General features: G+C 41.5%; 5 protein-coding genes across 10 annotated transcripts; 3 read left to right on the forward strand and 2 right to left on the reverse strand.

Annotated features, from left to right (window-relative positions):
• The first annotated feature begins 766 nt into the window (after window positions 1-766).
• LOC118102906 (low affinity immunoglobulin gamma Fc region receptor III) lies at window positions 767-4,563 on the forward strand. Of its 2 annotated transcripts, none has more exons than XM_035149508.2 (9): window positions 767-814; window positions 1,040-1,075; window positions 1,412-1,526; window positions 1,719-1,867; window positions 2,036-2,281; window positions 2,382-2,663; window positions 3,285-3,542; window positions 4,061-4,180; window positions 4,301-4,563. In XM_035149508.2, the coding sequence occupies exons 1-9, from the start codon at window positions 790-792 to the stop codon at window positions 4,405-4,407; spliced, it is 1,338 nt and encodes a 445-aa protein (XP_035005399.2). In that variant the 5' UTR covers window positions 767-789; the 3' UTR covers window positions 4,408-4,563. The 2 variants fall into 2 exon arrangements, with proteins under 2 accessions (XP_035005399.2, XP_035005400.2); XM_035149509.2 differs by having other exon boundaries at window positions 3,285-3,530.
• A 264-nt stretch (window positions 4,564-4,827) lies between these two features.
• On the reverse strand, window positions 4,828-9,668 carry LOC118102928 (low affinity immunoglobulin gamma Fc region receptor II). Its single transcript, XM_035149546.2, is given in 9 exon segments — window positions 4,828-5,052; window positions 5,803-5,880; window positions 6,024-6,068; window positions 6,838-6,954; window positions 7,138-7,356; window positions 7,359-7,394; window positions 7,733-7,993; window positions 8,248-8,283; window positions 8,600-9,668. Coding segments are annotated over 9 exon segments (876 nt in total). The 5' UTR covers window positions 8,631-9,668; the 3' UTR covers window positions 4,828-4,999.
• A 150-nt stretch (window positions 9,669-9,818) lies between these two features.
• Window positions 9,819-14,048, forward strand: LOC124851048. The gene is made up of 3 exons (XM_047338815.1): window positions 9,819-9,954; window positions 11,842-12,198; window positions 12,581-14,048. The coding sequence occupies exons 1-3, from the start codon at window positions 9,900-9,902 to the stop codon at window positions 12,832-12,834; spliced, it is 666 nt and encodes a 221-aa protein (XP_047194771.1). The 5' UTR covers window positions 9,819-9,899; the 3' UTR covers window positions 12,835-14,048.
• A 1,091-nt stretch (window positions 14,049-15,139) lies between these two features.
• Window positions 15,140-18,243, reverse strand: LOC118102935 (Fc receptor-like protein 5). Of its 5 annotated transcripts, none has more exons than XM_035149560.2 (6): window positions 17,947-18,243; window positions 17,302-17,337; window positions 16,787-17,047; window positions 16,123-16,380; window positions 15,485-15,604; window positions 15,140-15,364 (listed from the first exon to the last, which is right to left on the reverse strand). In XM_035149560.2, the coding sequence occupies exons 1-6, from the start codon at window positions 17,948-17,950 to the stop codon at window positions 15,258-15,260; spliced, it is 786 nt and encodes a 261-aa protein (XP_035005451.2). In that variant the 5' UTR covers window positions 17,951-18,243; the 3' UTR covers window positions 15,140-15,257. The 5 variants fall into 5 exon arrangements, with proteins under 5 accessions (XP_035005451.2, XP_035005450.2, XP_035005449.2 ...); XM_035149559.2 differs by lacking the exon at window positions 17,947-18,243 and adding an exon at window positions 17,684-17,809 and having other exon boundaries at window positions 16,135-16,380; XM_035149558.2 differs by lacking the exon at window positions 17,947-18,243 and adding an exon at window positions 17,684-17,809.
• Window positions 18,244-18,385: 142 nt separating this feature from the next.
• Window positions 18,386-21,155, forward strand: LOC118102982 (butyrophilin subfamily 1 member A1). Its single transcript, XM_047338814.1, has 3 exons — window positions 18,386-18,534; window positions 19,907-20,263; window positions 20,361-21,155. Exons 1-3 carry the CDS (start codon window positions 18,480-18,482, stop codon window positions 20,627-20,629), a joined length of 681 nt encoding a protein of 226 aa, XP_047194770.1. The 5' UTR covers window positions 18,386-18,479; the 3' UTR covers window positions 20,630-21,155.
• Window positions 21,156-22,820: the final 1,665 nt, after the last annotated feature.

Here is a 22,820-nt window from a genome sequence, read left to right on the forward strand (position 1 = left end):
ACATAGGTAAACGTACATGTTGTTTAATTAAACATACATACTGTATGTATAAATGCAATATATATATTATTGTTAACATTCATGGCCACAACATATGATACCATATAAACAATTACCATGAAGATATTTTCATTGTATAAACACACATATATAAACATTATACTGTTTCATAAGTTCTAAACTTATGTCTTCAAATATCAATATATCATGTATCATGTATCAATATATCATGTTCAAATATCAATATATCATATATTTGCATATATATAATATAAGCATATACGATTTTGAATTGTATGTGTAAATATTTATTAACCTATATGTTGGAAGATTATAGACACATATATGTAAACATGTATGTATGTATGTAATAATATACGCTACATGTGTGTCATTTCTGTATTACACAATACAAACACAGATGTTATATGTGAGGTAATTATAGATGTGATATTGGTTGTGAGCCAACAACAGAAAATAATGAACAGTATCACATTTATCAACTATTCTGTAGAAAGAAGTGAAAGCGGCTGAGGTCACAACGTGGTAACGATGTGTGAAGACATGCAAATCTGAACTAACGTATGTAATGGAAAATTAGATATGATTCTCTAATCTCTTTATTTCAGAAGTCTCACCAGGTCAAATTTCCATCACACGTATTAAAAAGAACAATAGATTTTCTCCTGTGGCCTTTGCTCATGTCTCATCTCAGCCCTCCCCCCCCACCCACACCCGCGCCCTGTGGTTTGACAAGTTTTGTTCAGTGTGTTGGTGTGACCGTTCAGCATGAAGACGACGCTGCTCTTCCTCCGTAAGTAAACTTCAATAAAACATCAGTTAAAGATGATAATTAAAACCTGAAACTGTCAAACACACATGAACTAAAATTTATTTGGATTTTACTTTAGTAGAAAATCAAATCTAACTTTATTCTGAGTAAATGTAGAAATTCTGCATGATTAAATTGTAACATTGTGAAATGATTTAATGAAAAACACTTCATATTAATTTGTCTGTTTTAAAACTCTTGTTTTAGTGACGTTCATCAACTGGACGTCTGCCGACAATCAAGGTAAGTTTCCCGCCTCAGTGTGTGTATGTATGTATGTGCGTACGTGTGTGTGTGTTTGTGTGTGCGTGCGTGTGTGTGTGTTTGTGTGTGTATGTTTGGATGTTGACATTTGATGTGACATGAGATAGGAAGTCAGGTGACAGGGACACTCATCTGTTCACTTCCTGTTTTAATACCACCATGGGTGTTACCATGGTGAAGCAGTTTCAGGAACAAAAATAAACACAAAAAATACATATTAAAAACACAGTATTATCATACGTGTTCACATGATTCTTCTTCTTCTTCTTCTTCTTCTTCTTCTTCTTCTTCTTCTTCTTCTTCTTCTTCTCTCAGCCGTGGCATCCCTCACTCTTGACAGGTCTCAGTATTTTGAGTACGAGGACATCACAGTGAAATGTGAACACATGGACTCTGATGATTGGACAGTGTGGAGATACACCACGAAGGAGTCAGTTTAATGTCAACACACACAACACACACTGGTTGACACTTTGTTGGGGTGTGTGTCTTCATGGCCTCTGGCTGAGGTGTAGCGGTGTCCGTGGGCAAGATGCACTGTCACCAAATACTTAATGCACTGATTGTAAGTCGCTTTGGATAAAAGCTAAATGACATGTAATGTAACGTAACGTCTTCACAGTTTACAGATGTCCCAGTGTAGGCAGGGCTGGGGCGTTCAGGCGACCTCCACCTGTGACATGAAGACGGTCAAACAGCCAACCAGTGGAGTTTACTGGTGTCAATCAAAACACGGACACAGCAGCAACGCTGTCAACATCACCGTCACCGGTAAGATACATCAATAACTATATATATATACACACAAACATATATATAGAGAGAAAGACAGAGTGAGAGAGAGTCGTCATTTTTTATATGTTTATATACAGCATATATATATAATTGTATATACAACTGTATAATCAGTATATAAAGACGACCAGTGACTGTCTCCAGATCATCCAGTGATCCTGCAGAGTCCCGTCCTCCCGGTGGCGGCTGGAGAGAACGTCACTCTGCTCTGTAAAACTAAGACACCTCCCTACAACCTCCCGGCTGATTTCTATAAAAATGGCGACCTCATCAGTACGACGCCCACAGGTCACATGACCATCCACCTTGTCTCCAAGTCTGATGAAGGAGCCTACAAGTGTGACATCAGAGGCCGGGGAGAGTCTCCACCCGCCTGGCTGCTGATTAAAGGTGAATCTTTCTGTTTGTATGCTCATTTTTAAACTTGTGGATAATAGCTGAACTGCAGCTGAAGAAACTTAAACTTAGGGAAAGTCTTTTGTGTTGTCAGATGATTCGGTGCAGGCGTCTCTCTCAGCGTCTCCCGACTCGTCTCAGCTGAGCGAGTATGAAAACCTGTTTCTGAGCTGCGGAAACGACAGCAGCTTTCATGGATGGACCATCAAGAGGTTCACTCCCGTAAGCAGGAGGTTGTCCAGCTGTGGAGACGACTGGGGGAAGCACATGTCCTCTGGCTGCATCGTACAAACAGTCAAGCAGCTGGACAGCGCCATCTACTGGTGTGAGTCGCCTGCACGGCAGCGGAGCAACTCCATAAACATCACAGTTTACGGTAAGAGTAACTAGAGAACCAGACTGACACATCGTGACCTTTCATGAGTTTTATATTGGATCCACGCTACGGTGACTAACCGTCGGATTTGACAAATATTTCCATTAAATTCGTGCAGATGTTATAAAAATGTTTATTCGTGATTCCTTTCATCAGTTTTTCTGTGTCGATTGTTTTATGTCTTAAAAACGTTATGCTGGAGCTTCTGATTGGCCGACACATTATTGTGGTTATTACGACATCAGTACGACAAAAAACTTGCACCACTCAACTGATTTTTGTTGGACAGACATTGCAGCTACTCACGGATGTGAAAACAATTAGTTGAGTGGAGACAGAGTTTGTCTTTCACACATGAACAACACAGCAGGAGGTTTTCTGCACAGACTCGTTCACAACAGCATCACATCCTGCTCATTATTCAGGTGAAGGTGGAGCAGCCGGATGCAGCAGACAGACACAGGAAGCTACTTATTAATCATCACCTGACACCGTCGTCAGCTCTTATCACCACAAACTCTCTCCACATCTTCGTCTGTGTTTTCTCCGTGTGTGTCACTACTTTTTCACATGAGATATTTGTTTTTAAATTTTTGCCTCTGTGTCATTGTTATTCTCCAGATGCTCCAGTGATCCTGCAGAGTCCCGTCCTCCCGGTGGAGGCGGGAGAGAACGTCACTCTGCTCTGTAAAACTAAGACGCCGTCCTTCAACCTCTCGGCTGATTTCTATAAAGATGGCACTTTTGTCAGGACGACGCCCACAGGTCACATGACCATCCACCTTGTCTCCAAGTCTGATGAAGGAGCCTACAAGTGTGACATCAGAGGCCGGGGAGAGTCTCCACCCGCCTGGCTGTTTGTCACAGGTGAGGTCAAAGGTGAGTGTGGATTTGAGTCAGAAACGTGTGGCTCGCCCCCTAGTGGCAGGCCCCACCTCAACCATGTTAGCAGATGAGACGTGGACCAAATAATACAATTCTAAGTTGAGGTTAAATAAATGTTTGTCAAAGATCAATCAATCAAATGTTATTTGTATAGCCCATGTGCACAAATTACAGTTTGTCTCATGGGGCTTAACAAGGTGCAGCATCCTCTGTTCTTAACCCTCAACAAGAGTAAAACTACCAAAAAACCCCATTAACAGATGGGTTCTGTCATTTGAGGTAGTTCTTATCACACTGAGGTTTGTTCAAGTGGTCATGTTTCTGATCAGTTTGGTTTGAATTAGTTATTTGATGATATAAAAAAGGACCGAGACGTCATGATCGACAGCTGAGACTGACTCCTGATTGGTCGAGAGCTTGTATGGACGGGACCTTGATACTATGACTCCTCTCCACGATTACTACTGCGCAGACTCCGACTTCTTTCAATTGAATTTCTGCTTCTTTTCCAGGTGGAGCCGTCCTCTTCGAACCCTCCCTCACCATGTTAGTCATCATCCGCATCGTGGTCAGCTCGCCATACGTCGTCTCCACGCTGCTCCTGGTGTCCATTGTCCGACAGAGGCCCACAGGTAACAGGCTCACTAAAGAATCAGTGAATCAATCAAATCAATCAAATCACTAAATACTTAATTTGAGAAAAGGACATCATGGTGATTTCTGATCATTAATCAAATTAATTAACACTGCAGAAAAGGCCCCGCCTGTTTCCCTGACAACGCCCCCACCTGGCGAGGACGAGGAAGGATTGGAGTACGAAGATGTTGTCGCTGACGTCACCACCGAGCATCGCTTCTAAGCTTAACGTTCTCATGTTGTTTGTTTTTTGTGTTTTTTCTCCTGTATAATTAATCCAATGAGATGTTCTCGGCCAGCGATCTTTTTCTTTTTTGAAATAAAAAAGGTTTGTGTAGTTTTGCTCATGTTTTTAATAAACATTTTGTAGTAAATAAAATCCTGGTGTTGTCGTCAGAAATGTGTCACACAACATGAGTCAGTGATGGTTGTATGGAAATATAAACTGTATTATTTTCACAATCAATTAATCTGATTCATTATTCATCAGTTATCAGAAAAAACTTCACAAATAATTTTTCAGCTCCATGAAACAAACACTTGTTTTTGACGAGAAATAAAATAATTTTATTTCTCAGTTATTTCAATTCATGTTGTGACTGAATAATTTAAAGAAAACATAAAAACTGTCCAAATATTTAAATTATTTTCATATATATTTTCATTTTAGTTGTTTTATTGAAACTTTATTGAAACACTGGCTTTCTGTCACTCCTCAGTCAAACAGTTTGTTGGTTGATTTAAAACATAACTAGACTCAGGACACGCCTCCTGTGATGGAATAAAGATGGCGGCAGTGAAGCAGCAGCAGGTCGTCATTGTTTGGACCTCAGTGACGAGTAAATGACCTCCAGCTCTGGTTGATCTTCTGAACACAAACACAGAAAGAGAAACAGTTTCAGGTGAGGAAGCTTCATTTTTGTCCCTGATAAATCACAATTTGTGATATTATGAAGCTTCTCTGCCACCAGGGGGCGTCGACAGGTTGAGTGACATAATATAGAAAACAGAAATAAACAAGTTTAGGGGAAGTAAATACAGGAAAATAATGAACAATAAAGGTAAAATCAAAAGAGTAAATAAATAAAAAATACAGAACTAAATTATAATTGAAATGTTGTTTGATGCAAATATTGGTTTTCATGCATTAAATGTTTTATTCATTCATTTATTTAGTTCAAGACCAGGACCAGAATCAAGATATGGATGTGAAGTAGGACCAGTACCAGAAGCAAAACATGGACTAGGACCAGAATCAGGACATAGACCAAGACCAGTACTTAAACAAGGACCATTACTAGATACAGGGGTAGAACTAGGATCAGGACCGAAACTTGGAAAAGGACCAGAATAGGATTTAGGACCAGGACCAGGAGCAGAACCAGGACCAGGACCAGGACCATGATCAGAACAAGAACCAGAACTATAATCAGGACCAGCACCACGACCAGAACTAGAACTAGAATCAAGACAAGGACAAGGACAAGGACAAGGACAAGGACCAGAACCAGAAATAGAAATAGAAATAGAAATAGAAATAGAAATAGAACCAGGACCAGGACCAGTGCATCAGTGGATCCTGTGCAGATTGTTCAGGATGTGGGAGGAGTGGCTGTACCTCTGCTGTTGAATGGTCGGATCGTTATTTGTCCATATGTGACGTTGTCCCTTTGTGTCGCTGCAGCTCGATCTCTCTCTGCAAAATAAAACAGTGGCAATAATAAAAACTGTGACCTGCTCACTGAAATAAAACATCATGTCGGCATTAAAAGGTTTCCTGACACCAGGGGACGAGCGTTGACCACATGACTGAAAACAGTTAAAGAAGACGAGACGTACCCATCGTCCCGTCCGGTTCAAGACTGACATCTTCTGGATCACGCTCTGCAAAGTAAAGACGCAGTCAATTATTTGGGGCGACCCGATGGCTGAAGTGTCGGAGTACGTGACACATGGAGGCCAGGTTCAACTCCCGGCCGGTTGGACCAATCACTACGAGTCATTTCCCTTCTGTCTCTAATGAAAGCAAAGGCCAAAAATAAAATGTCCTCATTATCTCTGTTATTAAATAGAAATAAGAAGTGAAGTTTCTTCAGTAGAAAGTAAAACATCCATTTGAGGCGTTCGACACTGTGTTTCTAAGGAAACAGGAAACAAGAGGCGACCTCAATATGAAACCTTGACCGAGACACACAAACCATAACCACATTTTTCAAACACGGAAAAAAAAAAGAGTCCAAACCCTCATGGATGTAACAGACGCTGACAGACAAGTACGTAAAAATGTTAATGTTGTGAAAATAACATCAACACAAATTGAAATTCACATTTTTCTTTATGACAAATTGAATGCACAAAAACACCCCCAATGTCAAACTGGTCCTCACATAGAGAGACTGTTAAACTGCTCCCTGACCCCTGGTGGCTGGCTGCAGAATAGGTCATTAACCCCCTCCATGTTAGCAGATGGGACATGGACCAAACAAAAAAATCTAAGTAGACTTTAGATAAATGTCAAAGATGGTTTCTGTCATATTAGGTAATCCATCGATACCAGGGGTTCGCTCCACAATCACTATTGCACTAATCTCTGTTAGTGCGACATCTAGTGGCAGAGAGTGTCGTACATATAAACTTTAATCCTGGTTCTCACCCTCAGGTTTCCTCCGGACACATCGTCTCACCAGTAGCACCAGAACAACCAGAATTACCAAACCAGCGATGGATGCGATAACAGAGAGTGATAGAAGAGATGTGGTGGTCGGTGTTCCTGAAATGATAAAACAAAATGGAAAAGATTTGAAAAATGATTTGTGGACATCAACTTGGCAAAAGCTTGACCTCCTGATCTGTGATGCTATTATTTGGTCCATGTCTCATCTGCTAACATGGTTGAGGTGGGGCCTGCCACTAGGGGGCGAGCTACACGTTTCTGACTCAAATCCACACTCACCTTTGACCTCACCTGTGACAAACAGCCAGGCGGGTGGAGACTCTCCCCGGCCTCTGATGTCACACTTGTAGGCTCCTTCATCAGACTTGGAGACAAGGTGGATGGTCATGTGACCTGTGGGCGTCGTCCTGACAAAAGTGCCATCTTTATAGAAATCAGCCGAGAGGTTGAAGGACGGCGTCTTAGTTTTACAGAGCAGAGTGACGCCCTCTCCGCCTCCACCGGGAGGACGGGACTCTGCAGGATCACTGGAGCATCTGGAGACAAATGGCAGCGTTTCATCCAATCACACAACTTAACCAACACTTAGGCTCCGCTGCATCGTAGTTTCAAAACTCATCACTGTTGCTATGGTTACACCTGGTGCAGTAACCAATAGCTCAGGCGAGACGGCCAAAGGACAAAGGAAATTTCCACAATGGAGGAACCATTGGAGGAGAGATTTAGCGAGTTTGTAGGAAACTTCTGGCGTCTATATGAAGCTATTTCACCTGAGTGACATCATCACAACCTCCTCCACCACCGCCATGTTTGTTGTTGTCGCATATGTGCAAATATGTTTTCGTACATAACGGCAGAATAAATGAACTCTTACCAGTCACAGTGATGTTGACGTAGTTACTTGCTCCTCCCTCTGTGGACTCACACCAGTAAACTCCACTGTCCGATGAGACGAGAGCTTCGATGACACAGGAAGAAGCAACTTGTCGCCCCCAGTCTTCACACTCCGCCCTGGTGTCTCTGCTCATGTTCTTCCTCACCGTCCATCCAGCCGAGCTGTGGTCGTCCTCACAGCTAAAAGAGACGGACGTCCCTCTGAAGAACTGAGAGCTGCTGGGACTCAGCGTCACTACAGCTGTAGAAATCAATTCAAACCCATTCAATGGTTCAACACGTCTGTTTTTATAGATTGCATCAGAGTTTCAGCAGCAATGGACAGTCTGAGGACACTGAACATTAGAGCATGAAAATATTTTACAGTCATAACACTGATTAAAATGATCAACCTGAATATGAACAGAATATGTTTCCTTTAAACTTCATTAGAATCAGAAATGATTTAATTCCAACACCAGAAGCTGTGATGTAGAAACAGTTTGATGAACGGACCTTGGTTCGTGCTGCAGCAGAGCGATGAGATCAGCACTGAGGAGAAACATCATCATACGGTATTTAAACTTTACATTTTGTGTTGTTCCTCATTTTCTTCTTAACTTCTGGTGATAAACATCCATTAATGTTCTGAAATATTTCTGATGATGAGAAATTTAACCTTGAACACGTTAAAACACGTCTTCCTGTCGTGCTGAAACAGGCGTGTTGAGTCTTGATGTCTTTAAAAACTCTGGATCAGATTAAACTAAATGAATACATTCTTTAAACAGCAGTTTCAAATCTTACTCCTTGTGTCTCTTCTTCTGCAGCTTTGAAAATATTATAATATAATAGAATATTGACTCACAGAGCAGCTTCACCTCACATGTTCGTCCCATTTTCTCATGTGAGAGGAAACGCTGAGAGCAGCTCAACCATCTGCACCTCTGTGGTTTTCATACTTGTGTAAAAAGACCAGTGGTTTCAGTTTATTCTGCTCAGATCTGAGCTGTGAGGTTCGTTAAACCAACACACAGACATGATGCAAACAAATGTACAGAAAATATGATGTAAAGATTCTGCAGTGATTGTTTGATCATGTGAGGATTTAAGTGTGATTTATATGTCAGATACAAGACCATCATCATGGCGCATGAAAAACAGGTCCATGTGTTCAAGTAATGTGAAAGGTTTCCACAACAGTGTGTCCTCAGAGTCAGTTTATAACTGGGTGTCAAACTAAAGCTCATTATAGAGGCTACATCATGTGAATCAGTCAAACGTTTGTAAAGAGCAGATTCACACGTTTGTGATGGAAATCTGAAAATACAAGAGGCTGGAACACCATATTTGTCTCGGTGTATTTTAATAGGGGCTTTCTGCAGAAAGGATCAACACAGAGGATCTTATATAGAAGGACTAAGGCTGTTTGTCTGAGCCAGTTCAGACTGGTTCTGTAGGCGCAGTTTGAGACAGGAATTAAAACACAGGAATAAATGATTTGCATACATTTCCATTAGGTTCAAAATAGGTTTCAGCCACACTTAGTTATTTTCCACTACACGTTATTATTTCGTGCTCATGTATTTTTTCCCAAAGGCTCCGTAACTTACACATTGACACAATCACAGATGTTTCACCAGCTGTTCTTGCTGCATTTAGCAGCTCTAACTGTTTCTTTTAGTCCGGATCAAGTGTTTGTTCTCCTCGTACTTTTATTATGCAACAGTTTGATCCTTGTTGACCTTCGTCTGCTGTCAGTCAACAACTGTCCATGTCTGTGCTTGGTCATAAGCAATAAACCCCACCCCTTCCATGGTCACTCGTTCAGATCGTGATCAGAAAGTTTAACACTAGACTGACTGTGTTTGTTAGGTTAAGTTCAACTGGATCTCGGAAAGATATCCTGGGTCTGTTGAACTCGCTTCCCAGTACAGACCCCTGTTCAATAAAGTTGGTTTAGAAGAACACAGTGTAAATGGAGTCAGAGTTTCTTTTTAACTTTTCCTTCAGGGTAAAGCAGCAGTGTTGGTATGTGCAGCTCTTGGCAGAGAGAGAGAGAGTTCTTGGAAGTCTAATCTCTCTCTCACACACACACACACACACCCTCCTCTCACGCCCTTCCTCAACACACACAAACACACAGTTTCTTTTTCAATGCGTCAAAAATGTTGCGGGTGAAATTTTCGTCCCTGCTGCTCCTCTGTCTCTCTGCAGCTGCAGGTCAGTTATTTTTATTTGATTTTGTGTTTGACCTCTGACCTTTAAGACGTTTAATGAAGTGTCTTGTTCTACGTCAAAAGTCAGTGAACTTCAGGACAGCTGGCCTCCAACTGTCTGTCTACATCAGATAGGTGTCTCTTAACGCCACAGCGGCCAAACAACTCGGCTTAAATTAACATTGCGCAAAATCAGTCATCACTTTTAGTCCTTGCGCGTTTTTTTTTCTCCCTCACTCCTCTGAAAATCAAACATGAGTCAAAGTCAACTTTCCCCCTTGTAGCTGCTGCTACTGTGAGAACAAGAGAACGTCTGTTGAACTTGTGAACAGAGAGTGAGACAGAGAGTTGAGTCGCTGCTGTTATTCTGAGCTCAGCTCCCAGGGCGGATACTTTTAGACCAAAGCTGATATCCTGAAACTTGGATGAGACTGAGCACGGTGGAAAATGAAAACCAGCCTGCAGACAGATGTGTTCCTATGAAACCACAGGGTTAAAGTAAAAGATCAGAGTTAGAGGTGGAGTCTAGGATTCTGGAGAACGACTGTTGATGTTTGAAAGGAAACACAATCCTCCCAGAGGCTACTCCGCCCACATGTTGCACAACGTGAACAACAGGTTGTTCAGCACAAACTTTTTATGATGTAGACAAAACAAACCCTCTGTGTTAACACTAACTACACGTTTCTCTTCGTAGAAATGCAGAATAAATGATCCTTAAAGTGTTGATGACTGTTTCCTTTGTTGGATAAACATGAGGATTAATTTGAGATCAAATCACACTCACACTTCAAATGCATAGGATTCTCTTCATTGTCTTTGGTGTTAGGCATTAAATTAAAGTATGAAGTAATAGTAACATAAGGTTTCTGTTCCACCTGAGGAAGTGGCTTTAAATTACAAAACAAAATGTAAATGTCAACTTTATTTAAATAGAACATTCAAAACAACTTGGTTGACCAAAGTGCTTTACAAAGTAAAAGGTACAATAAGAAAACACAAAATATATCAAATACTAATGATTAAAATAATTATAAAATCTGCTGGGATAGAAACTTTGTCAACTGGAACAGAAGGCCAAAGAGAAGAGATGTGTTTTGAACAATGATTTGAAGCATGCGAGAGAGAGAGAGAGGGCAGATCTAACATGGAGCGTCAAAAGAACAATAAAAGGTCTTCCAGTACTATTCCTGTACAGATATGGTAGAAATGCTGTATGAATGCTGTAGAAATACTATAGAAATATTGTATAAATACTGTGGAAATGCTTTACGAATACTGTATGAAAACTGCACAGCAGTGGCCCCTTGAACAGCAGCAGCCATTCCTACAAAAACATGAACTCGTTCTGTCTACTTCCTGCTTTTTCCCAGCGACCCCTGCTGCGTTCTCACATCGGCTCATTCGGACATTCGGGCCGGATGGAGAAACTCTGCAGAAAGTCCGGAGGCTCCCAGTCGGACATTTGCGTTGTCACACACATCACCTCCGGAGAATGTCAGTGCAGGTCTACAAGCAGCTTAACTGAGGATGTGTTATCATTTGTAAAACTCAGTGTCATCTTGAAAGAAAGAGCCATGAAGAAGCATAAAAAGTGAAAATGAAAGTGAACCTAAAATTGAATCTTGAACTCTCAGAGGAGACTTTGTTAGGTTCACTTTCAGTTGGACTTACTGTGGAATTATTTAATATACAAGTGTGACGACACAACACTTAGTACACTAACGACTTCCTGTGCGCGTTTCCTGTAGGTTCTGAAGACTGAATCAGCGCTCTGCTGCCACACGGAGGTTTGCTTCAGAACAACTACAGTAGCTGTCAGGATTCAAATCAGATTTTACAGTGTTTTTATCTTTATGTGTTCTTTGTGTTTTTTTGTGTGTTTGTGTAGGTCAGCAGGGGACAACAGTGAAGCCTGGAGAGGATGCCACTCTTCAGTGTCACTGTCCCAGTGATGCTGCCGTCACGGTGTTAGAGTGGGTCAGACTGGAACAGAAGTCAGATGGTTACGTGTTCTTCTACCGGAACAACCGGTTGTACGAGAAATACCAGCATCCGTCTTTTTGTGGTCGAGTGGAGCTGAGAGATCCAGAGATGAAGGGCGGAGACGTGTCTGTGACTCTGAAGAACGTCACCATCAATGATGCTGGAACATACAACTGTACAATTATCAGCAGCAAAACAGAGAATGGCCAAAGAACAACCACTGAGTTCAGCGACCACGTCAGCCTGACTGTCACAGACTCAGGTGAGATGGTAGAATCCAGACTCAGGTTGTAGAATCCAGACTCAGGTAGTAAAGTCCAGACTCAGGCGAGGTGATAGAGTCCAGACTCAGGTGAGGTGGTAGAATCCAGACTCAGGTTGTAGAATCCAGACTCAGGTTGTAGAATCTAGACTCAGGTAGTAAAGTCCAGACTCAGGTGAGATGGTAGAATCCAGACTCAGGTGGTAAAGTCCAGACTCAGGTAGTAAAGTCCAGACTCAGGTGAGGTGGTAGAATCCAGACTCAGGTGGTAAAGTCCAGACTCAGGTAGTAAAGTCCAGACTCAGGTGGTAAAGTCCAGACTCAGGTGAGGTGGTAGAAAATGTTCGGTCCTCACCTACCTGACACCTGTTCTGCTCTGCAGTTCACTCAGCTCCACTCAAGATGGCTGAAGGAAACGAGGATGAAGGAGACATGGATGAAGGAGACAAGGATGAAGGAGACAATGGTGGAGGAAACGAGGATGGGAGAAAGATTCAGAAACTTGTTGTACCTTTGGCTTGTGGGATAGTTGCTGGTATGTTACTTACTATTGGTGTTGTCTTTATCAGTTATAAGTTGATGAACAAACACACATGTGGGTCGTACAAACATGCTCCTGTCAAGACAGAGGCCTGAAAGTGTCAGAGCGCTTTACTCATGAATGTTTACGTGTTCTGCTGGAAGACTGACAACAGGGCGGTAATGGCTGATACCACCAAGTTGTGTTTTTTCAATTTGGGTGACCTAAGCAGGCATTGATCTGCAGGGTTGTGTCTGGGATTCTCGCTAGGTGCCCTGGTGCCCCCCCACAGTCCAAAGATCTGCAGACTTGTCAGGTTCCTGTAGGTGTGCTGCTTCGGTTCATCCAGAGAATATTGGTCGGGCTGTCGACAGCTTTAGATCACATCCTTTAAAACATGATGGTGTACGACACTGCAGGACGCTCAAAAGTCACAGTCAGAAAAAAATAACAATAAAAATAACCACTAGAAGCACTCATATGGCACTTTGGAGTTTGGTTCTTGTTGTCCTGGGCTTGTACCCTCATGGTTGAATGCACTTATTGTAAGTCACTTTGGATCAAAGCTTAATGAAATGTAATGTAAAGTAAAAGAGACATCGACATATTTGAGCATTTAGCAGCTAAATAGTCTGATGTTTTCAGGAGGAGGAGGAGACCAAACACAGAGAAAAAAGAGAAGGAACGCTGGACTTCATGTGACACAAACAAATCACATGAGCCAACGTGTTGATCAGCGGAAATATTCAGCTGTTTGATCACAAGTGTGGGGTGCCGAACGTCCCCTCTGTCCGTGCTTTTACTGTGGAGGAGGAGGTTCACAGGAAATGCAAAGAGTTCCTCCTGGATCAGACCTGGTCTTTACAGGCCGGTAAAATCTAAATCAATTTTACTGATCAACACACAGTGAAACACTTTTCTGTTTCTGAGTTTCAGTCAAATTCTAAGACACTTTTAACAAATCAATAATACTAATAATAGGATAGGATTTTAACGTCAGAAACATTTCATGTGCTATGTTGTCGTTATGTTGAAAATGTGTTAATGTGAACGCGGCAGGAAGCTGAACGTCTGTTAGGATGCTGCAACAAGTCGAGTGCATCTTTAACTAAAACACAACACTGACATTTTGCAAGTTGTAAATACTTAAAATGAATAAAATGAACGTTGATTTAATCGTCAGCAGCAGAACAGGTGATCATATCAGGAATAAAGGAGTCAAACAGAAAGATGAATGTTATATGACCATGAATGTACTTTTCTGTTATCGGCATTTGTATATGTATAAAATTATACTTTACACATTTTTAATAAAAACATTTTTAAAGAATGTCTGTCAGTAGAACTCATTCCTCCAACAAGAACCATATGTCGCTTAAAGTCTGCACCGACTCCGTCATGTTTGTTTGGACATAATTTGTAAACTGTTGATTTTTTACTGAATCCACATGATCTCAGTGACACATCAGTTATAGTTACAGGTTTTTTACGATTTGTTACCGTCACAGTGGCTGAAAAAAATGCTGCCTCAGTCAGTAGTTTCCTTTGAATCAAAGTCTGTGACATTTTATTGTACTGCATTCTCTGATTAAACCTAATTCCAGTTTTAATTATTGTAATGGTCATGCTTAAATTTCTGTCACATGTTTCTATTCTTTAATCTACTGCATGTTTAATAACGTTTTTTAACTGTCCTAATACAGCAAATACAGGATTATCTAATTTTACCGAACCTTAATGAATCTCATCTTAAATGTCACATTATTATTTGTGATAAGTGTAAAGTCAGATTTTTGCTTCTTAGTGAAGGTTGTGGTTTCAAATATTTTTCAAATAAAACCTTAATAGAATTGATATGTAATATGTGGCTGTCTTGTATTTTGATTTGTGATCAAAAAGCAACTTATTATTGTTCTTCATGTTGTTCAGTGAAGAGTCTGTGGTTGTGTTGATGTGAGCATCTGCTGCCCCCTGCTGGTCGACTCCCATCACAACATCCAGGGCCCTGAACCATGAAGAAGAGATGAAACATCAAGAGGAAGAAAAACGAAATAAACACGCGTGTGAATTAATATAACCACACTTTTCAGTAAGTGTCAAAAATAATTGAAATATTTGGACAATTTTTATATTTTCTTTAAATTATTCAGTCACAACGTGAATTGAAATAACTGAGAAATAAAAACTATATTTTAATTCTCGTTAAAAACAAGTGTTTGTTTCATCGAGCTGAAAAAGAATTAGTGACATTTTCTGATAACTGATGAATAATGAATCAGATTAATTGATTGTGAAAATAATACAGTTTATATTTCCATACAACCATCACTGACTCATGTTGTGTGACACATTTCTGACGACACCACGAGGATTTTATTTACTGCGAAATTTTAATTTTAATTCATTGATAAAAAACATGAGCAAAACAACACAAACCTTTTTTATTTCAAAAAAGAAAAAGATCGCTGGCCGAGAACATCTCATTGGATTAATTATACAGGAGAAAAAACTAAAAACAAACAACATGAGAACGTTAAGCTTAGAAGCGATGCTCGGTGGTGACGTCAGCGACAACATCTTCGTACTCCAATCCTTCCTCGTCCTCGCCAGGTGGGGGCGTTGTCAGGGAAACAGGCGGGGCCTTTTCTGCAGTGTTAATTAATTTTATTAATGATCAGAAATCACCATGATGTCCTTTTCTCAAATTAAGTATTTAGTGATTTGATTGATTTGATTGATTCACTGATTCTTTAGTGAGCCTGTTACCTGTGGGCCTCTGTCGGACAATGGACACCAGGAGCAGCGTGGAGACGACGTATGGCGAGCTGACCACGATGAGGATGATGACTAACATGGTGAGGGAGGGTTCGAAGAGGACGGCTCCACCTGGAAAAGAAGCAGAAATTCAATTGAAAGAAGTCAGAGTCTGCGCAGTAGTAATCGTGGAGAGGAGTCATAGTATCAAGGTCCCGTCCATACAAGCTCTCGACCAATCAGGAGTCAGTCTCAGCTGTCGATCATGACGTCTCGGTCCTTTTTTATATCATCAAATAACTAATTCAAACCAAACTGATCAGAAACATGACCACTTGAACAAACCTCAGTGTGATAAGAACTACCTCAAATGACAGAACCCATCTGTTAATGGGGTTTTTTGGTAGTTTTACTCTTGTTGAGGGTTAAGAACAGAGGATGCTGCACCTTGTTAAGCCCCATGAGACAAACTGTAATTTGTGCACATGGGCTATACAAATAACATTTGATTGATTGATCTTTGACAAACATTTATTTAACCTCAACTTAGAATTGTATTATTTGGTCCATGTCTCATCTGCTAACATGGTTGAGGTGGGGCCTGCCACTAGGGGGCGAGCCCCACGTTTCTGACTCAAATCCACACTCACCTTTGACCTCACCTGTGACAAACAGCCAGGCGGGTGGAGACTCTCCCCGGCCTCTGATGTCACACTTGTAGGCTCCTTCATCAGACTTGGAGACAAGGTGGATGGTCATGTGACCTGTGGGCGTCGTCCTGACAAAAGTGCCATCTTTATAGAAATCAGCCGAGAGGTTGAAGGACGGCGTCTTAGTTTTACAGAGCAGAGTGACGTTCTCTCCTGCCTCCACCGGGAGGACGGGACTCTGCAGGATCACTGGACCATCTGGAGACAAATGGCAGCGTTTCATCCAATCACACAACTTAACCAACACTTAGGCTCCGCTGCATCGTAGTTTCAAAACTCATCACTGTTGCTATGGTTACACCTGGTGCAGTAGCCAATAGTTCAGGCGAGACGGCCAAAGGACAAAGGAAATTTCCACAATGGAGGAACCATTGGAGGAGAGATTGAGCGAGTTTGTAAGAAACTTCTGGCGTCTATATGAAGCTATTTCACCTGAGTGACATCATCACAACCTCCTCCACCACTGCCATGTTCGTAGTTGTCCAAACCGTTCGACTCTGCACTGCCCTCTAAGGGCTGCATTGCCTAACAACCACACCAACATGAAGGACGCATATGTGCAAATATGTTTTCGTACATAACGGCAGAATAAATGAACTCTTACCAGTCACAGTGATGTTGACGTAGTTACTTGCTCCTCCCTCTGTGGACTCACACCAGTAAACTCCAGTGTCTGATGAGACGAGAGCTTCGATGACACAGGAAGAAGCAACTTGTCGCCCCCAGTCTTCACACTCCTTCCTGTTGCCTGTGATCGTGTTCCTCCTCAGCGTCCATCCAGCCGAGCTGTGGTCGTCCTCACAGCTAAAAGAGACGGACGTCCCTCTGAAGAACTGAGAGCTGCTGGGACTCAGCGTCACTACAGCTGTAGAAATCAATTCAAACCCATTCAATGGTTCAACACGTCTGTTTTTATAGATTGCATCAGAGTTTCAGCAGCAATGGACAGTCTGAGGACACTGAACATTAGAGCATGAAAATATTTTACAGTCATAACACTGATTAAAATGATCAACCTGAATATGAACAGAATATGTTTCCTTTAAACTTCATTAGAATCAGAAATGATTTAATTCCAACACCAGAAGCTGTGATGTAGAAACAGTTTGATGAACGGACCTTGGTTCGTGCTGCAGCAGAGCGATGAGATCAGCACTGAGGAGAAACATCATCATACGGTATTTTAACTTTACATTTTGTGTTGTTCCTCATTTCCTTCTTAACTTCTGGTGATAAACATCCATTAATGTTCTGAAATATTTCTGATGATGAGAACTTGAAAATGATAAATGTAATAAACGCCCACATCAACCTAGAACACGTTAAAACACGTCTTCCTGTCGTGCTGAAACAGGCGTGTTGAGTCTTGATGTCTTTAAAAACTCTGGATCAGATTAAACTAAATGAATACATTCTTTAAACAGCAGTTTCAAATCTTACTCCTTGTGTCTCTTCTTCTGCAGCTTTGAAAATATTATAATATAATAGAATATTGACTCACAGAGCAGCTTCACCTCACATGTTTGACCCATTTTCTCATGTGAGAGGAAACGCTGAGAGCAGCTCAACCATCTGCACCTCTGTGGTTTTCACACTTGTGGACAAAGACCAGTGGTTTCAGTTTATTCGCTCAGTTCTGAGCCGTGAGGTTCGTTAAACCAACACACAGACATGATGCAAACAAATGTACAGAAAATAGAGCAGATTCCTACACGTTATTATTTTCGTGCTCATGTATTTTTTCCCAAAGGCTCCGTAACTTACACATTGACACAATCACAGATGTTTCACCAGCTGTTCTTGCTGCATTTAGCAGCTCTAACTGTTTCCTTTAGTCCGGATCATGTGTTTGTTCTCCTCGTACTTTTATTATGTAACAGTTTGACCTTCGGCTGTTATCAGTCCAACTGTCTATGTCTGTGATTAGTCATAAGCAGTAAACCCCTCCCCTTCCATGGGCACTCGTTCAGATCGTGATGAGTCAAGTTTAACACTTGACTGACTGTGTTTGTTCGGTTCAATTCAACTGGATCTCGGAAAGATATCCTGGGTCTGTTGAACTCGCTTCCCAGTACAGACCCCTGTTCAATAAAGTAGGTTTAGAAGAACACAGTGTAAATGGAGTCAGAGTTTCTTTTTAACTTTTCCTTCAGGGTAAAGCAGCAGTGTTGGTATGTGCAGCTCTTGGCAGAGAGAGAGTTTTGGGATGTGCTAATCTCTCTCACACACACTCTCCCTCCTCTCACGCCCTTCCTCAACACACACAAACACACAGTTTGTTTTTCAGTGCGTCAGAAATGTTGCTGGTGGAAGTTCCGTCCCTGCTGCTCCTCTGTCTCTCTGCAGCTGCAGGTCAGTTCTTTTTATTTGATTTCGTGTTTGACCTCTGACCTTTAAGAAGTTTAATGAAGTGTCTTGTTCTACGCCAAGAGTCAGTGAACTTCAGGAGAGCTGGACTCCAACTGTCTGTCTACATCAGATAGGTGTCTCTCACTCACTCCTCTGAAAATCAAATATTAGTCAAAGTCAACTTTCCCCCTTGTAGCTGCTGCTACTGTGAGAACAAGAGAACGTCTGTTGAACTTGTGAACAGAGAGTGAGACAGAGAGTTGAGTCACTGCTGTTATTCTGAATGCATAGGATTCTCTTTATTGTCTTTGGTGTTAGGCATTAAATAAAAGTATGAAGTAATAGTAACATAAGGTTTCTGTTCCACCTGAGGAAGTGGCTTTAAATTACAAAACAAAATGCCAATGTCAACTTTACTTAAATAGAACATTCAAAACAACTTGGTTGACCAAAGTGCTTTACAAAGTCAAAGGTACAACAAGAAAACAGGAACACGAAATATATCAAAATACTAATGATGAAAAGAAAAAGAATTATAAAATCTGCTGGGATAGAAACTTTCTTAAATGGAACAGAAGGCCAAAGAGAAGAGATGTGTTTTGAACAATGATTTGAAGCATGCGAGAGAGAGAGAGGGCAGATCTAACATGGAGCGTCAAAAGAACAATAAAAGGTCTTCCAGTACTATTCCTGTACAGATATGGTAGAAATGCTGTATGAATGCTGATAGAAATGTTTAGAAATACTGTGAAACTACGAATACTGTATGAAAACTGCACAGCAGTGGCCCCTTGAACAGCAGCAGCCATTCCTACAAAAACATGAACTCGTTCTGTCTACTTCCTGCTTTTTCCCAGCGACCCCTGCTGCGTTCTCACATCGGCTCATTCGGACATTCGGGCCGGATGGAGAAACTCTGCAGAAAGTCCGGAGGCTCCCAGTCGGACATTTGCGTTGTCACACACATCACCTCCGGAGAATGTCAGTGCAGGTCTACAAGCAGCTTAACTGAGGATGTGTTATCATTTGTAAAACTCAGTGTCATCTTGAAAGAAAGAGCCATGAAGAAGCATAAAAAGTGAAAATGAAAGTGAACCTAAAATTGAATCTTGAACTCTCAGAGGAGACTTTGTTAGGTTCACTTTCAGTTGGACTTACTGTGGAATTATTTAATATACAAGTGTGACGACACAACACTTAGTACACTAACGACTTCCTGTGCGCGTTTCCTGTAGGTTCTGAAGACTGAATCAGCGCTCTGCTGCCACACGGAGGTTTGCTTCAGAACAACTACAGTAGCTGTCAGGATTCAAATCAGATTTTACAGTGTTTTTTTCTGTATGTGTTCTTTGTGTTTTTTTGTTTGTTTGTGTAGGTCAGCAGGGGACAACAGTGAAGCCTGGAGAGGATGCCACTCTTCAGTGTCACTGTCCCAGTGATGCTGCCGTCACGGTGTTAGAGTGGGTCAGACTGGAACAGAAGTCATATGGTTACGTGTTCTTCTACCGGAACAACCGGTTGTATGAAGATTACCAGCATCCGTCTTTTCGAGGTCGAGTGGAGCTGAGAGATCGAGAGATGAAGGGCGGAGACGTGTCTGTGACTCTGAAGAACGTCACCGTCAATGATACTGGAACGTACAAGTGTCAAATTATCAGCAGCAAAACAGAGAATGGCCAAAGAACAACCACTGAGTTCAGCGACCACGTCAGCCTGACTGTCACAGACTCAGGTGAGTTGGTAGAATCCAGACTCATAGAGTCCAGACTCAGGTGAGGTGGTAGAGAATGTTCTGTCCTCACCTACCTGACACCTGTTCTGCTCTGCAGGTCCCTCAGCTCCACTGGCTGAAGGAAACAAGGATGAAGGAGACAAGGATGAAGGAGACAAGGATGAAGGAGACAATGGTGGAGGAAACGAGGATGGGAGAAAGATTCAGGAACTTGTTGGACGCTTGGCTCATAGGACATTTAGCATATTACCTCTTATTGGTGTTGTCGTCTTTATCGGTTATAAGTTGATGAAAAAACACACGTGTGTCAACAACTATCTAGTAGCACCCATATTCACAAATCACAATTTGTCTCATTGTGTGTGAGACGGCTGTGAAAAGGTGTGTTGTTTACAGGGCAGTAACCTGCCACACTGCTGCTGACAGGACCAGGCCTGAGAGAGAGGAGTAATGTTTTATGTACCTTATATTTTCATGTGAATATGTTGTATATCAGTATTCTGGTCTGTGAACCCCCCTGTCCAATGTGGTACGTGCTGCTCAGGAACCTGTCTCTCTGTCTCCATTTGAAGCTGAAGGAGACAGTGTCATTCCAACGTTTAATTCATGTTACTGTGACTACTTTCTGAAAGAGCAATATAAGTGAGCTGTAATGTGTAAAGTGCAAGTCTGTACTGTAAGGAGTGTTAGTGGCATTATGGGAGATGTAGTTTTCTTGTGGGATTTGTATAGAACGAATGTGAAGTGCATTGTTACTTTTCCAGTGGTGGGAAGTAACGAAGTACAAATATTTCGTTACTGTACTTAAGTAGATTTTTTCACATATCTGTACTTTACTTGAACTGTACTTTTCTGTACTATATCTACTGTTTGCCGTCAGGGGCCTGCCTTGGTCGAGGTGAGCAGGCTGTGCCGGTAATGATCCTTCCGCAGGTTCACCTTCAGAAACTTTGTTAAGAGTTCTACTTCATCTAGAGTTTAGATACTCGGCGCTCCGCCAGGGCCGTGACCAACTCTGGCAGGGCCGATCCGAGGACCTCATTAAACCATCCAATGGGGAGTAGCGATGTGTGTACAAAGGACAGGGACTTAATCAACACCAGCACATTCCCCATCCATTTATTCCCTGTATAATTATCCAGGTGCTCCTGCAGGAGCTCGGTTCAGTCCAGTCTTCATTATTCTGTCTGAAATTTGGCAGCAAAACTAGACTGTGTCCAGTGGTTTTTCTCTTAGCACTGTGCAGGTTGTTAACAAAAGAGGAAAACTATCATATTTTGTGTGCCTAGGACTTGTTTCCTTTTGCTGAGTTATCATAAGGGGCATTGTGTATCATTCCTGCTACTGATTAGAAAGTGAAAGCTCCATGTTTAGTGATATTTACAGAAGTCTTTAGTGGTTATACTGGGGTCTATTAGTGTTCTGAGGCAGACACAAGAGCCACTTGTTTATTCTGTTGTGTTGGTTCATTGTTGTCCCTAGAAGTTCAGATGCACTAGTCCATTACTAGTCCATTACTACAGCATCTGGGGTTCAAAATTTGTAAAATTATACAGTATATGTATATTTTTGTCATAATATTTCAGTCAGTTGAAATAAATCCTGAAGAGATAAAGCACTTTGCATTTTTACTTTTGATACTTGTGATACTTAAGTACATTTGAACACCAGATACTTTTGATACTTAAGTACATTTAATATGAGCTACTTTAAGACTTTGACCCAAGTCATTTTCTTACGGGTGACTTTTACTTTTACCGGAGTCACTTTCAGGTAAGATATCTGTACTTTTACTCAAGTATGGCTTTCAAGTACTTTATACACCACTGTACTTTTCTAATGTTGTTTGTGAACCCACATTAAGTCATTGTGTTTACTCTGTGATGGGTTAGACATGTAAGGCAGGGAATATTTATGTTTATTTTGTCCTTTGGTTTACATTATTATTTCATGCATCCTTTACAGTAGTCTGAGAAGAGGATGTGAACTGATGCAGTCCCTGTCACATGTTCTATCATAACAGTAAAAGAGATCCAAAGAGAGCTGTGGTGTCGGAGTGTTTTGTGGTGTGTCGCAGAATCGCTACACTAGTAACACACATACTGACACTTTTCAAATGACACAGATCATGCACAGAGTCAGAGGTCACTCACTCAGCCAGTGGAGGTGGTCCAGTGGAGACCGGGGGCTGCTCAGGGTGTGTGTGTCCAGGCTGGAGGCCCTGTAACTGGGCTTGTGGAGGTGGTGCACTGGTCCTGGAGCTCACTGAAGTACTATTAGATGTTCAATTTTGACACCGTATGATAGTACAATGTCAAGTGTGTGGTTACAACAATGAGTAGGTTGGTGTACACACGGACTGAAACCAATTGAGTCTAGTACTGAAATAAATGCTACGCTAAGGCTATCTTTATTATTGTCAACATGAATATTAAAGTCACCTACAATAATAATTTTATCTGTTTTTTGGACTAGGTTTGATAAAAATTCAGGGAAGCACGGTAAACTACAGCACATATGATTGGCTGTTGGTATTTCTTGGATGGGTGTGGACGAC

This window comes from Hippoglossus stenolepis, chromosome 23 (genome assembly GCF_022539355.2).
Source record: "Hippoglossus stenolepis isolate QCI-W04-F060 chromosome 23, HSTE1.2, whole genome shotgun sequence".
Classification (NCBI taxonomy): domain Eukaryota; kingdom Metazoa; phylum Chordata; class Actinopteri; order Pleuronectiformes; family Pleuronectidae; genus Hippoglossus; species Hippoglossus stenolepis.